General features: G+C 43.3%; 1 protein-coding gene across 4 annotated transcripts in view; it reads left to right on the forward strand.

Moving 5' to 3' along the window:
* Positions 1 to 11620, forward strand: part of brip1 (BRCA1 interacting helicase 1) — a 43947-nt gene extending 32327 nt beyond the window's left edge. For all 4 annotated transcript variants that reach the window (XM_025898433.1, XM_005474437.4, XM_025898434.1 and 1 more), the window contains exons 17-20: positions 8223 to 8335; positions 8415 to 8497; positions 8603 to 8920; positions 10605 to 11620. In XM_025898433.1, coding sequence (XP_025754218.1) covers positions 8223 to 8335; positions 8415 to 8497; positions 8603 to 8920; positions 10605 to 11305 — 1215 coding nt within the window. In that variant the 3' untranslated portion in view covers positions 11306 to 11620. The remainder of the gene's footprint in view (positions 1 to 8222; positions 8336 to 8414; positions 8498 to 8602; positions 8921 to 10604) is intronic.
* Positions 11621 to 13214: the final 1594 nt, after the last annotated feature.

Consider the following 13214-nt stretch of genomic DNA (forward strand, 5'->3'; position numbering starts at 1 on the left):
CCATGAAAAAAAATCCCAAAGCGATGTTGCCGTGTCTGGCCTGTCCTTAGCAGATAAAGTTGACCTTTAAGTTTGAGTCCCTTCCTCCCCTCCTGCCTCCCACTTCTCCTCCCCTTTACTCCTTCTGATCCTGCTGTCAGAGCACAATGAAGCTTTCACTAACCTTTTCTGTCAGGGTAGAAAGATGTGTGGCTGATTGAGGCTTCCTGGATCCTTTCACCTTTGCCTTTCACCTCAGCTGTCAGTTTCACCTCTGTCAGCTCTCAGGGCATGTCTTCGGTTTCGCTGATTTTTCTTTATTTGTTTGATTTTTTTGGGGGGGATGTTCTTGGTTTTAGCGTTGAAGAAGTGTGTCCAATAGTTGTCCAAGCTCCCAGTTCACAGTTTTGTGCCAGTGTTAGTGTGAGAGGAGGTTTGGACCCCTGCAGTTATTGTCTCAGCAAAGCATTGCCAACTTTCATGAACTGTGCACCCCAGCACTTCGTGATCCTGCTCTGATTTGCTGTGTCTGTCTGAGTCGTTCTGGTTATATTTTGTTTTGTTAATGTTTGGTTTTTGGTTGTACTGAATTATATTGTGTTATTTATTCATTAGGCTGACAAAGTTATGGAATAAATACAATAAAAGACGATTTTCAGTATGATGAAAGCGATGTTTCTGCGTAGCAGACGGGAAGAAACAGGAACATAACACTGGGGTGGGGGGTCGAGGAAGCCAAAGCTAGTTAAGGGGTACGTGGAGCTGACCAAGCATGAAGACATTGTGCATTTCTAATGACACACTGTGCATCAACAACCTTTGTTTATTTGCAACATGCGTGGAGCTCCACGGTGGTCTACTGACACTTTGCACTGCTTCTGACCGTGACTGTCCTTCACTTTTCCCTCCTTAATTATACAACAAGAACACGTTGTTAGTGTAGTTTTTCCACAGTGTCAGAACTGTAGTCATGTTAGACCCATCTATATCACTTATGTTTATACCTACAGCACTGCTAGCTTCCACTATAGCAGAAGGAGCTAATCCGTTTTTATTAGTCTCAGCTTTATACAACAACGAGACACAATACATTTATTCAGATGTGACAGAAGTCATAAAAATGTAATTTATGTTTGAAAAGACTGACTGTCAAATGTTCTATTTATTGTGGACTGAATCTGTTGGAATCACCAAATCCAGACAGACCAGAACAGTTTCTATTTCCCTATTTTCATCATCTCTTTAAAACCTGATTTTCACGTTATCTTTCCATCTCTTTTGTACTGCCTTCTAGTCGTGTTTCCGTCCTCTTCTTATCTTCTCTTTCAGCCACAGAGGCAGCCCCCAGAGAAGCCCCTGGGAGCTCTAAAGGTCTCTGAGCTAACCCCATTACACTGTTGAGAGGAAGAGGACATTGACACTAATGACTCTGAGCCTATGTAGCTAGCTCCCATAACATGCTAAACTAGCACACAGACCACTGTAGCCCTATGTCAGACACATAACAGCTGCTTTAAGGGACAGAGTGGTTCAAACAAACAAAGGTTATAATAATGTAGCCATTATCAGATCAGTCAGTATTTCTAGATATGACAAAATAAAGTTTTCATGGGGTTCTGTGCAGTTTTATGAAAAATTTAGAATACCTCATGCTTCAATAACACAACCAATCAACAATAACTTGAAGTAATTCCTGTCTGTATGGAGCACCTTGGTTCTTCTCTTTTTCAGTCATTCTGTTGGAGATTTACTGATATGCTTGTTATCATTGTCCAGTTTGTATGACTCAATTTTGCCCAAGCTTTCTCTGTTGGACAGCTCAAAGTCTCCAGGTCCAGTGGCTGTTAAATGAGCCCAAATCATTATCCCATTGCCACCGTGCTGACAGTTAGTCTGAGATGTTTGGTGTTTGTCAAACATGGTGCTTTGCATTACGGCCAAACGTCTGTCAAAAGGCCAATGTTCCAGAAGTCCTGAGGTTTGCAAACCCCAGCGGTGCTGCGACGTGCTTTCTCCTGACAGTTCTTAGTGTACTCTGGTAAACTTTTAAATTTTACATGCTAATTGAGGCCTGTAGAGTCTGAGATGTAGCTCTAAACATCAGGTGGTGACCTTATGATGAATGTCCTGGTGCATCCACTCCTGGGAAGATTGTAGCATTGTGAGAACACACAGCTCAGTACTCCAGACCAGCAAACAGGCAAAGATATTACAGAACTCACCTGTAGTTGTACTAATGTTGTTTCTGAAACAGCTACAAAGAAATGTTATCTTTTACATGGTGCAGTTCTGCTCATTACACGGTACACAGAGTGTGTGATCCTGAAGCCAGCATCTTCTATTTAAGTCACCTGTCATTATGACCCAATAGACAGATGCACTGATAATTTTGACGTGTAGACGATGATCGAATAAGTGCCTCACAAGCTGATCATGTGACCTCTTCTTTCTCATATTAAAATATTTTCTTTACTCACTGATTTTTCCCTGCCTTTAACTCCCAGGAGTAATGCTGCTTTTTTCCAACAGTGTTGGTGTGTCTGGGTTTGTATACACCTTTCATGTATTAGCACGCTATCACGTTTACTCGGCTTGTCTCACAGTGACATTCCTTTAATGCATACAGGCTCACACACACACACACATATGTGACATGTCCTTACATTGTCACTTCCATGCACTAGTGTTAACGTGTGCATTCTCCTAAGAGCACACATGGACCCAGACACATTAACTCACTCATTCTGCTGTTATACGACAGCACCCCATTGCTAGGATAAGAGGTGTAGGCCTGTTCTCTCCATTTAAACTACTCCAGCTCTCTCGATGCCTGCGCGGCCTGCATTCCCAGACAGGCATAACCTGTAGACGCTAGAGCACGTAGCATTGCATTTTACTGGCCTGTTGTGTTATTGTGACAAAGATCAAAGGTTGAACTTGAAAAGTCCTCTGCAGAGAAAGCCTTGCCAAAGGTGGAATTACATTTATGTTGAGTTTTTCCAATGGCATGTTTTTACAGTGAACAGTCACGTCCTGCGTGAGTAAGTCAAACAATAGGTAGGTTTAACAAGCAATAAAAAGACACTTACAACTGATAAGGCATCTCTCTCAGTTTAATGAAGAACACAGCTAACCTTTGTGGTTGCCCTTTATTAGAGACACCAGAGCATTTGAATTCTTTGCCTGTAAGCTTTTAAAACAAATGGATAACGGGGATTTTTGCAGAATGTTGAGGAGTTCATGGAAATCCTCAAGAATAGGTGCTGATGGATGCTCCAGGCACACTCAAGGCACTCTACATGTGGCTTTGTCATCAGTAGCTGAAGGACTTCTACATAACACATGATTATCCTTTGTTTAATCCTCGTTCTTCTTTTGTTAGTGCATTTTCACCTCGTGATACTGTTCAGTAGTGTCTAAAATTCAGTTTATTCTCTCAGAGAAAAACACCAACCAACTTTCTGTGTTGTTAAAGCAGCTCTCAAATGTCTAATGCTAGTTAAAAACAAGCAACCCTGGCCATGTGATCAAATGAGTCGGAGTCTAACCAAGGATTCATTACAAGCTGTCCATGATGGTTTTTAACAGTGTTGGTTTTTCACAACAGCTATTTAAATGTTGGTCCTAAGTAATCCGCACAGGTTGAAGATGATATCATCTGGAAAAGGATGAACCATTTTAGACACGTTTCAACAAAAACACTAAACTTTAAACTCTAAACGATTTGCATGGTTGCACATTACAGATGCATGTGTTTAAGGTTCAGATAGCTTTGTATTTCAACATACTGTTTTTAGCTGAAGGTGTTATCCTAATGTATGCAAGTGCCCTTCTGTTACTGTTAACTCTGTTAGCACATATAAAAAGAACCTGGGAATGTTGGGAAAAATCCAAGTCCTGGAAGTGCGTCTGAAGTGTGATAGCTGCACCTACGCACAGCTGGTCCAGCTTTGACACACAGTATGCAGTCCTGGGGATGGATAGATACTCAGCCCCCCCCGAAACCTCCAACCCTGCAGCAGCTCGGGGTCTGCTGTCTGCTTTGCATTTTGTGCAGCTCAGGGAACCCACACCCACCCGTCCCCACCCCACGGTCAAATTTAGAATATTCTTCTAAATATATTTTTGAGGGTAATATCACTGAGGGTCATTAGGTGCTGTCTCCAGGTCCAACATAGTGTCACTTTCTTTTTTTTTCCAATATGTCATCTTGAGCTCCCTTTCACCCGATTTATTCATTAAATACATATCCGCACTTCAAAAACATGTTTCATCAATTACATTACAGCTTGCCAATTCCACCCTGTCGTTCACGTGACTACTACTTCCTTGTTGGTGCTTTGCGTGTCCTTTGGTTGGTCTTAAAAAGTTTGAGCTTTGGCTACAGCTAAGATTATTGGAGTGAAATTTAATCAAAGTAGTTTTGAAACTGGTAATCAAAGGTGGTAATCGTGGCTAAATCAAGACTGATTTATGACAAAGACCAAAATGAAATTTAAAGAGGACTCGAGACCCTTAGTTAATGCTTACACTAGAGTCAAGATGATTTTTACCAAAAAACGTCAGAACACTCGTGAAACAAAGACGACTTTGAAGCAGAAGTTGAGGCTGATGCCAGACTCAGGTTCTACAGTTCTTTTTGTGTGGTTTACCATTCATTGCCAACTTGAACGTAAGCATCAGATCAGCAAGCTTCAACCTTAAGCTCAGTCCCGCAGCCTGACTTTACTAGTATGGGCTCAAACTGTGGTCATAAATATTTTGGACTTGTAAATCAAATGCGTACTTTTGAACTGAATTTTGTAACCTTGTAAACAAAAATATGTGAACATTTTATGTTTGTGCATCTATAGATGAGAATTTGTGTTTGTAAAAAAGATTTACACAAGTTACAAATTTTTTTTCTTAAGTTCTGCTTACAGATACAAAGCAAAAAACTACGTGTAAAACTCTGCGCTCAGGTTCTTACCAGTACGAATTTTGACCCAATTTTTCTTCCTTTCAGCTGATTGGATTGTTACATTTGTGATTGACCAATCAGAGAACAGATTGGTTTGGCTGTCGGTGGTGCTTTACTGAGCTTCAGATCCTAGAAGAGGAAATGCCCTTTCACGTGCCAGCGCTTTCCTTCATCACCACGAAGGAAAACAGTCTGTGGGTGTCTGAGTTCGGTGAATTTTTTGTCACAGGTTTACGTGCTTACACAAGGACCTCCAGAGCCTTTTCAACAGCGCTGTGGACCGGGCACATCTAGTACATGTAGAGCTGCCGCAAAAAAACGACAGAGCACAGCGGTCAACGCAACAAGTTTTGGATCCTTAGCTCTTAGTTAGCGGTGAGCGCGTCTGTTGTGTAAGGGCCTTTATGCTGCACAGTGTGCCTCACAGCAATGGTCCCGGGTCAGCCCTGACTGTGTGTTAAAGTAATAATGGTATTTCTGACCACTGCTTTAGCACAACTTTATCCTTTCAACAGCTACCGAAGGTTAAGGGACCTAGCTTGTATGACCCCTATGGGATATTCATATAGAGATCCTCCAGCTTCAAACTGTATTACCCTTCCAGGACCTGAAGCTCAGTAAAGCACCACCGACAGCCAAACCAATCTGTTCTCTGATTGGATTGGTAAATTTGTGATTGACCAATCAGCTGAAAGGAAGAAAAATTGGGTCAAAATTCGTACTGGCAAGTTGAAACTCACACAGCCAGGGAACCTGAGCGCAGAGTTTTACACGTAGTTTTTTGCGTCGTATCTGTAAGCAGACTTTAACAAAAAAAACTGTAACAAAGTGTCATCTGTAGATGCACGAACGTAACATTTTCTGATATTTTGGTTTACAAGGTTACAAAACTCAGTTCACAACTACGCATTTGATTTACAAGTCCAAAATATTTATGACCACAATTTGAGCCCATATTTACTTTGAGAGGAACAATTAAAGAATAAGTAGGTCTGTATGAAGCTCTAGTGTGAGCTGATCCATGAGCAGATTGGAGTGCGATAGTCTGATGTCCTAGCCTGATGTCCTGAGTGTGGGCACGCACACACGGAGGCTGTCGGAGACGAGCCACTCAGCTGTCAGCTCAGCCACATGTGGCAGATGAGGCGCTCAGCAATCTCAGTGACAGGCACAAGATGTCCCGGACTGCCAGGGGCGTGCACACTGACACTGACGTGCATGCACACGCCCTGCGTAAAATGTAGCTCAAACAGATGCGAATCATGCCTAGTGGTCAAATATATGTTTTTAGGGATGAACAGGTTGCTGTAGAGGACAAGGCGAAAGCAAGCGAGCGATCTCTTGACATTTTAACTAATCCCTTCTAGCTTGTGGTTTCTTGCACATTTGTAAGATTTGCTAGCAGCCAGAATTGGCTTTTTCACATATGCAACCTGTCATGTCAGATTGGACGATGACATGGTACAGACCAGGGATGTGATGGCTGGAACACTGAAACGGACTGTGATTGGATTTAGATGACACCACCGGCTCGAGGCTACCGGCCTTTCTCAGGGTTTAGAAGTAGATTCTTTAACTGCTTTGGTGTCTCACATATTGGCAAACCTCTCATCGTGAACCCGGCAGCGTTTTCAAGACTTCCTGCAATACGGCCACACGGACGTCCCTCCTACTGAAAAGCTCTGTTATTGTTTTAAATCGCTTGATAAGCGTCGGCTTGCAGTCTTCAACCTATAAAACTTTTTTATCGGTTTTAGTGTGTTCCAAGGTAGCAGCAGGTGTTGCATGCATGTTTGCATGCTTGTTGGACGAGGTGTGATTAGTCATAAATCAAGTTTAGGGTGACATTTAGGATTTCCTGTGACTCTGCTTGTTTGTTTACGTACACAAGCCCAGGAAGGCCACAGTGGCATTGCGTGATTGGCGTGAGGGAACAGCCTGTACCTGTCATGGCCCTGTGTTTGGTGGCTCTGGGCGAACACACGGTACCTGTCAAAAGCAGTTAGAGCCCCGTTCAGCAGCCTGCCCTGCATGGCATCCCGTCAGACGCCAGCTGAACTTTTCACTTGTCAATTCTGAAAGGTTAGCGCTAAAATCAGCAGCGACAGATGCAAATGGATGGATGCTTTCCTGGCATTTTTGCGCAGGGATGCTTCATGTCGCCTCGACCACCTTGTCTGCCCCCTCCTTCCTCCGCTCTACTCTGTCATGGCCTCTCTTTAGCCCCTCTGTTACCCTTTCAGAATACATCTGTCTGTGAAGACGGGCAATACCTCACCACTTCAGGCTTCAGGCTTACTCATATTTTGGGGGATGGTTTACCCAGTTGATGTTCCCCTTCATAGTTTTAATTCAATTTGTTCTTAATTATTAACTGTGCATGAATCCTTGTTACCAAAGGTGTTGCCATACAGTTATATGGTTTATAGGGTATTATGTTAGGTTTTTATTTGTTACCATTCTTTATATTTTTGGATATTTTAAAAACTGAGTCAGTAAAATGAATAAAATCTGGTTGTATATCTCAGTCTTTCTCTGTTGAAGTTCCCGGGACACCCGCCACAGCACCGGCAACTTTCAACCCATCTGAAAGACGACCTGTCCTCACTCGTTTTCAGTTTAGTTTGAGGAGCCCTCTGATTTTTTTACTCAAAATATTTTTATTGAGTTATTATGAATACAGTTTATGAAAAGAAAAAAGGGAAACACAAAAACTGGTTACACTGAATACAAAACAGAGCTTCTCATGTTAGAACACAGGTAAAGGAAAAGAAAACCAACAAACAAGCCAAAAATGAACAAAAACCACAACCCAGGAGGGGCGATTAATGCTAACACACCCTTTCCTTATAAACCCCACAGAAGTTAGCTGCAGCACCCCTGAGCTTCACATTCCCATTAACACAGACATGTCGGACACATCGGACCTCTATGGAATTAGCAAATCAGTTTGTTTTTGATTCATTAATTTTAGCTGCGTTTTACTGACTTCTTATCCCCGACTCTTACCTCAGTCTGATTTTGGTGAAGTCTGCAGTTGAGCCCTGGGCTGGCCGGGAATTGAACCCGACACTCACTGCCTAAAGGCATGTGACTGTCGTGTTGCCCTGATGTTTTGCTTTCACTCTGATTTTGCTGCTTCTTGTGTTTTTCATTTTAGCCTCGATGAAATGCTTTTATTTTTTTGTTCATCCGTGTATTTTTTATACCCGTTGTTTTTAAATGTTCTCCATTAACAAAAAGGACTCTTAGACATTTAAAAGTTGTTCCGTTTGTGTTTCAGGTGGAACTGAAGATGAAGTACAATGACCTGCACTCTAAGTCGAGAGGTCTTCTCCCAGGCAGTCGCTGGTATGAGATTCAGGCCTACAGAGCGCTGAACCAGGCCCTGGGGAGGTAAACCTCTGCAGCTGCTTCATATTTAAAAGTGTGCCCTCTGCACTCTTAAATGAAAACTCCAAATTTGATTTTACAGGTGCATTCGCCACAGGAATGACTGGGGAGCTCTAGTTCTGGTGGATGATCGGTACAGGAATAATCCTAATAAGTACATCACAGGTACTCTGTACTATTCATCTGCTCAGTTTTACCACTAGATGGCACTGGTTATCCACTGCAAGATGTTTGCTAGCACTTGTCTCTGTTGTATGTCTGTAATCTCAGGTCTGTCTAAATGGGTCCGCCAGCTTGTCCAGCATCACAGCACCTTCAGCGATGCAATGCAGTCTTTGGTTGCATTCTCTCAGGTGCAGAAGAAGATGGATGGGGCTCCTGCTGACAGGCAGGCCATCAGCTCTACCATCTCATCTCCCAGCAGCCACCTAGCAGCCACTGCAGAGGGACATAGTCCGCCTGAGGCTTCAGAACCTCAGATACCTATCTCATGTGTCAGACTACCTGAACCCCAGCAGGACTCAAGCCCCTCAGCCGACCTCATTTTTTCCCATACACAGTTGAAAGCTGAACAGAAAGAAAAAGCAGGTGAGATTGATGGATCTGTTGAGAGACGAATTTTCGGGAAGATCAATATCTCTTTAAAGTCTTATTGAAGGACCTAAAAAATACAGCAGGTATAGATCTCGGTTCATCAAAGCTGGGCTCTGTCCTCTTTCTGTTAAGGCCTATCCAATAATGCTGCCTTGAATGGTACCGAGAGGTTTAAATGTGCAGTAACGATGAAGTAATTGAGGGCCAAGTAGCAGTGCAGGCACCCACAGTGTTTCCACCCTTTTATGTTCGTATCATCCTCTTCTTTCTTCTTCTGCATTTAGAGCAGAAAATGTTTGATACAGTCCTGATTTTTCTTTATTTGTTCATTTTTGTCTGTGCCCCAATACTTTGCCACCAGTGAGATGAAGATGTGTTCCAGCTCATGACTTATTTTTCATTAAAAATGTCAGAGGCCACAAATTCAACTAACCTTCAAACAATCACAAGTTATTATGCGGATGCTTTGACGATCAAACCTGACTGTGGTACGCTGCGTTGTGTAAAAACCTACTAAATGTCCTGTACAGCAGTAAGAAACACGTGTCATCAAATTCATGTTGCATTAATGCGTTTCTTTTACCGGCACTCACGACGCCTTTAAAAAGATCAAATGAAATAGCCGTGATGTCCGTGTCCTCCTAAACCACCCCAGCCCCCCAAAATTGCTGTTGTCCAGTATCTATTTTTGCATGTCAGTGGACTCTCATGCATATGTAGAAAAAAACACAGAGAAGGGGCTTCGTTACTGTACAGGTACTGTACCGTGGCTATGGAGCTGCACTGACACAGAGTGGGTTAGTTTCACAGTTCTCAGTCTTTCGCGGTCTGTGTCCAACAATCTTGGGTGACCTGGTAGTCGGGTTGTTAGGGTGCATATCACACAGACTCCCTGGTTTGAATTCCAGTTGGCTGAACGTCCTCACTCTCTCTTCTTGTGTTTCAAATGTGTAAATAAAGGTCAGAAAATGGAGACATTTCTACCCCTTTCAGATGTCTTTTTGCTCCAAGGTGGCCACGCTAGAGATGTGTTTAAGGAGGTAATATTAGAATTACACGGTGTGGGGCCAAGTCAAACTTAATTTTTCATGAATCATGACCTTTTATGCACAGACACTATTGAAAGACGGGGATCAAAAGGTGCATATCGTTTTTGTCAAGGGTGTGCCGGAGCATGACATCACCACGAGGAAGTACGGCGAGGTGACGTGTTTGCACATCGCCTTGGCGACGCCCTTTGTCTTTGGGGTCATGACAAGGTTGAGCTGTTAGTCTGTTTGAGTTCAGTGTGGTGGATAGAGTGGTAGAGGAGCAGTAGCCCCCCCACCCGTCATAGTTGGGAGTGGACGTTGGGGGCGGGGGGCCATGGGATCAGTTGAGTGGCTTGCCTCATTACTGTAAGGTCTTTTGCATGCCTGAGTGGCGATGGAGCGAGCTGATGAGCAGATGTTGGACTGTTGCTTTTAATTAAATCCTCTTAACCTTTGTTCGGGCTCTATTGAGCGTATGCTCACATTTGCTATATCTTTCTTTATAAACTGACCTCATTGCACACACTGCTGACAGTCTCAAAACTGTGTCAGTCTAAACGTGTTTCTTCTGTCAGTTTCGAGCTGCTTTAAGGAGAAAAAGTGTATTTTTGAATGTTAAAATGTGTCATTTTCTTTTCATGATGCAGACCAGTTGAAGAAGCAGCACAGTCCCCAAGAAGAGCCTCTCCCACTTCAGAAAAGAGCAGCACTGCCTCCGTACTCCATTTTCACCTCCACCCCCACCAACAACACCTTCAGGAAGCCCATTTTTAAAAGAAGTGCACCAAGTAGTCCTGGCCAGGAAACATGTCATTGTTCTGATGACAAAGAAAACCAGCAGATCGCCTCTGCATCACTGAAGACTAATGGTTCAGATGAAGCCAGAGGAGACCCAGCCAGTCTGGCTCCAGAGCCCGCTCCAGTAACGGCCCCGCCCAGCTGTGAAAACGAACCACCTGCAGCAGGGAGTTCAGACGAAGATGAAAAGGACCAAACTGTGTTTTTTACTCCAGAACTTTTTGAGGGTGAAGGAGATGAAGGTGGTGAACAGGAGGAGACGAAGGCAGAGTCACGTCCAGAGTTGGTCCTAGGAGCAATGAGCACGGCCGCAGTGACCGAAGAGCTTCTCGGCTCCGAGCCGACCCACGTGCCAGGCCACGCCTCAGCTCTGGATGGACAGAGTGCTGTTTCAGTCAGTGAGGAGAGCGCAGGACTGTCGCAGGGAAAGGAAGAAGAAGTCAGAGGACAGAAGCAGTATGAGGAGGGAGAGGGTAGACAGACAGGCAGCAGACGTCACAGGCTGTCCAGGTCCAGACAGAAAGTTTCCTCCACTCAAACAGGTGTCTAACTACTGCACAGCAAGCTGTGTGGACGAGGCAGAGCGTCCTACACTACAAGAAACGTTAAAAATATGGAAGCCAGATTCATGTTAAAATCAGCTGAAGTGCAATAGAAATCCCTACATTCAGTTCATCCTTTAGTCCTGTTCAATGATGTGTTTGTCGATTACAGGTGAGAAAGGGGAATATTTTAGACATGTCTGATTAAACCAAAGACCGGCCTTTTTTTCAGTCTCAGTTACAACCATGTAATTATTTGTTTTGCAGTAAGTACAAATATTTGCATAAACTTTGTTAGTTCACAATAAAATTGTTCATCTCTATTTCTGCGGCGATTTTGCAACAATTCTTTTGTTTTTTTTTTTGACTTTTTTGTGTCTCTTATTCTGTCGGGGAAACAAAATCCTGGAAACACATCACATGCAGGTGATCATAAATGTACTGTTTCGAACAGATATGACTCTTAAGTCGTGCTCACTGGCAGCAGGTAGGTTATGTGTTCATCATAGTTGAGTAAAACTGAGTTATTTGAAATAAAAAATAAACAGCTGTCAGTTAGGGAAAAGGTTTGTCACTAATTTAAACTAATATTAATGTCAATAAGTGTCCTCTTAAAGATAGCTGAACAAACATCACTCCAGGCAGGCGAGTCAAAGTCATGTTAGTTCATGAGCTACATAGAAACCAGTTTGATCTCAACTGGGCCAGATCAGCAAAACTAACAGCCACGAGGTTACACCTTTGCAGTACCATGTTGGACCCCTGCTGGCGTCAGAACTGTTAAGCCTTCATGGCGTGGGTTCAGCATGGTGCGTTCCGTGGTTCATTCCTGCGGCGCTGCCATTTGAGTCCAGTGAACTTCATGTCATGTTAATAAAACAACACTTCACGATGATTTGAGCTTTGTAACATGGGGCATAATCCTGCTGGACGCAGTCACAAAAGCTGGTTACACTGTAGTCATAAAGGGATGGATGTGGTCTGCAACAGCACTCAGATGGGCTGCGGTGTTTAAACGATGCTCACTTTGTACTAACGGGCCCAAAGTGTATCCTCTACACCTTAAACCACCACCACAACCAACCTGAACCCCTGCACGAGGCAGAATGGATCCATGCTTGTAAAGTCTGAGCCCACCATCCGAATGATGCAGCAGGGATCAACACTTGTAATTTGTAGCCTCAGACTCCTTTCCTTAGCTGACAGGAGTAACAGCTGCTGTGGCCCCTCTGCTGTGTTCAGAGATGCTCTTCTGCATATTGTAGTTGTACCAAGTGGTTATTTGAGTTACTGTTGCCTCCCTGTCAGGTTAAAGTAGTCTGGCTGTTCTCCTCTGCCATCAACAAGAGGACAGGGAATTCCCACCTACCAAATATTTTTTTCCTTCATTGTCTGCAAATTGGAAAATGTGGAAAAAATTGAGGTTTTGCTTAGTTATTAGATATTTAACGAGCAGTCAAACTGGTTTTGCTGATGAATTAATCAGTGCATGTTTTCATGTTCTCCTGTGTTTGCGTGGGTTCTCTCCGGGTACTCTGGCTTCCTCCCACAGTCCAAAGACATGCAGTTAGTGGGGTTAGGTTAGGTTCTCTATGTGTGGCAGCACGTCCAGGTTGTATCCCGCCTCTCTCCCTATGATTGCTCAGATAGTCTCCACCCCACATTCTGAAATCGAAACAGGATGTTTTAAACAACTGAAGCACCCCTCAGCCCATAAAACTCTGATCCTATTGTTGTTTTTGCATCTTTGTGATTCAAGCAGATTCTCTACATATGGAAATATTTTTTAGACGTCTTCACGTCTGTGTAGTGCTGGTTCCACCACAGTAGAGAGGAGAACACAATTTATTGAAAAAATGGAGTAATTAATAACTTCATGTGCGGAAAACAATCTACTGGACTGAACTGACAAGTCAG

Source organism: Oreochromis niloticus, linkage group LG14 (genome assembly GCF_001858045.2).
Source record: "Oreochromis niloticus isolate F11D_XX linkage group LG14, O_niloticus_UMD_NMBU, whole genome shotgun sequence".
In the NCBI taxonomy this organism is placed as follows: domain Eukaryota; kingdom Metazoa; phylum Chordata; class Actinopteri; order Cichliformes; family Cichlidae; genus Oreochromis; species Oreochromis niloticus.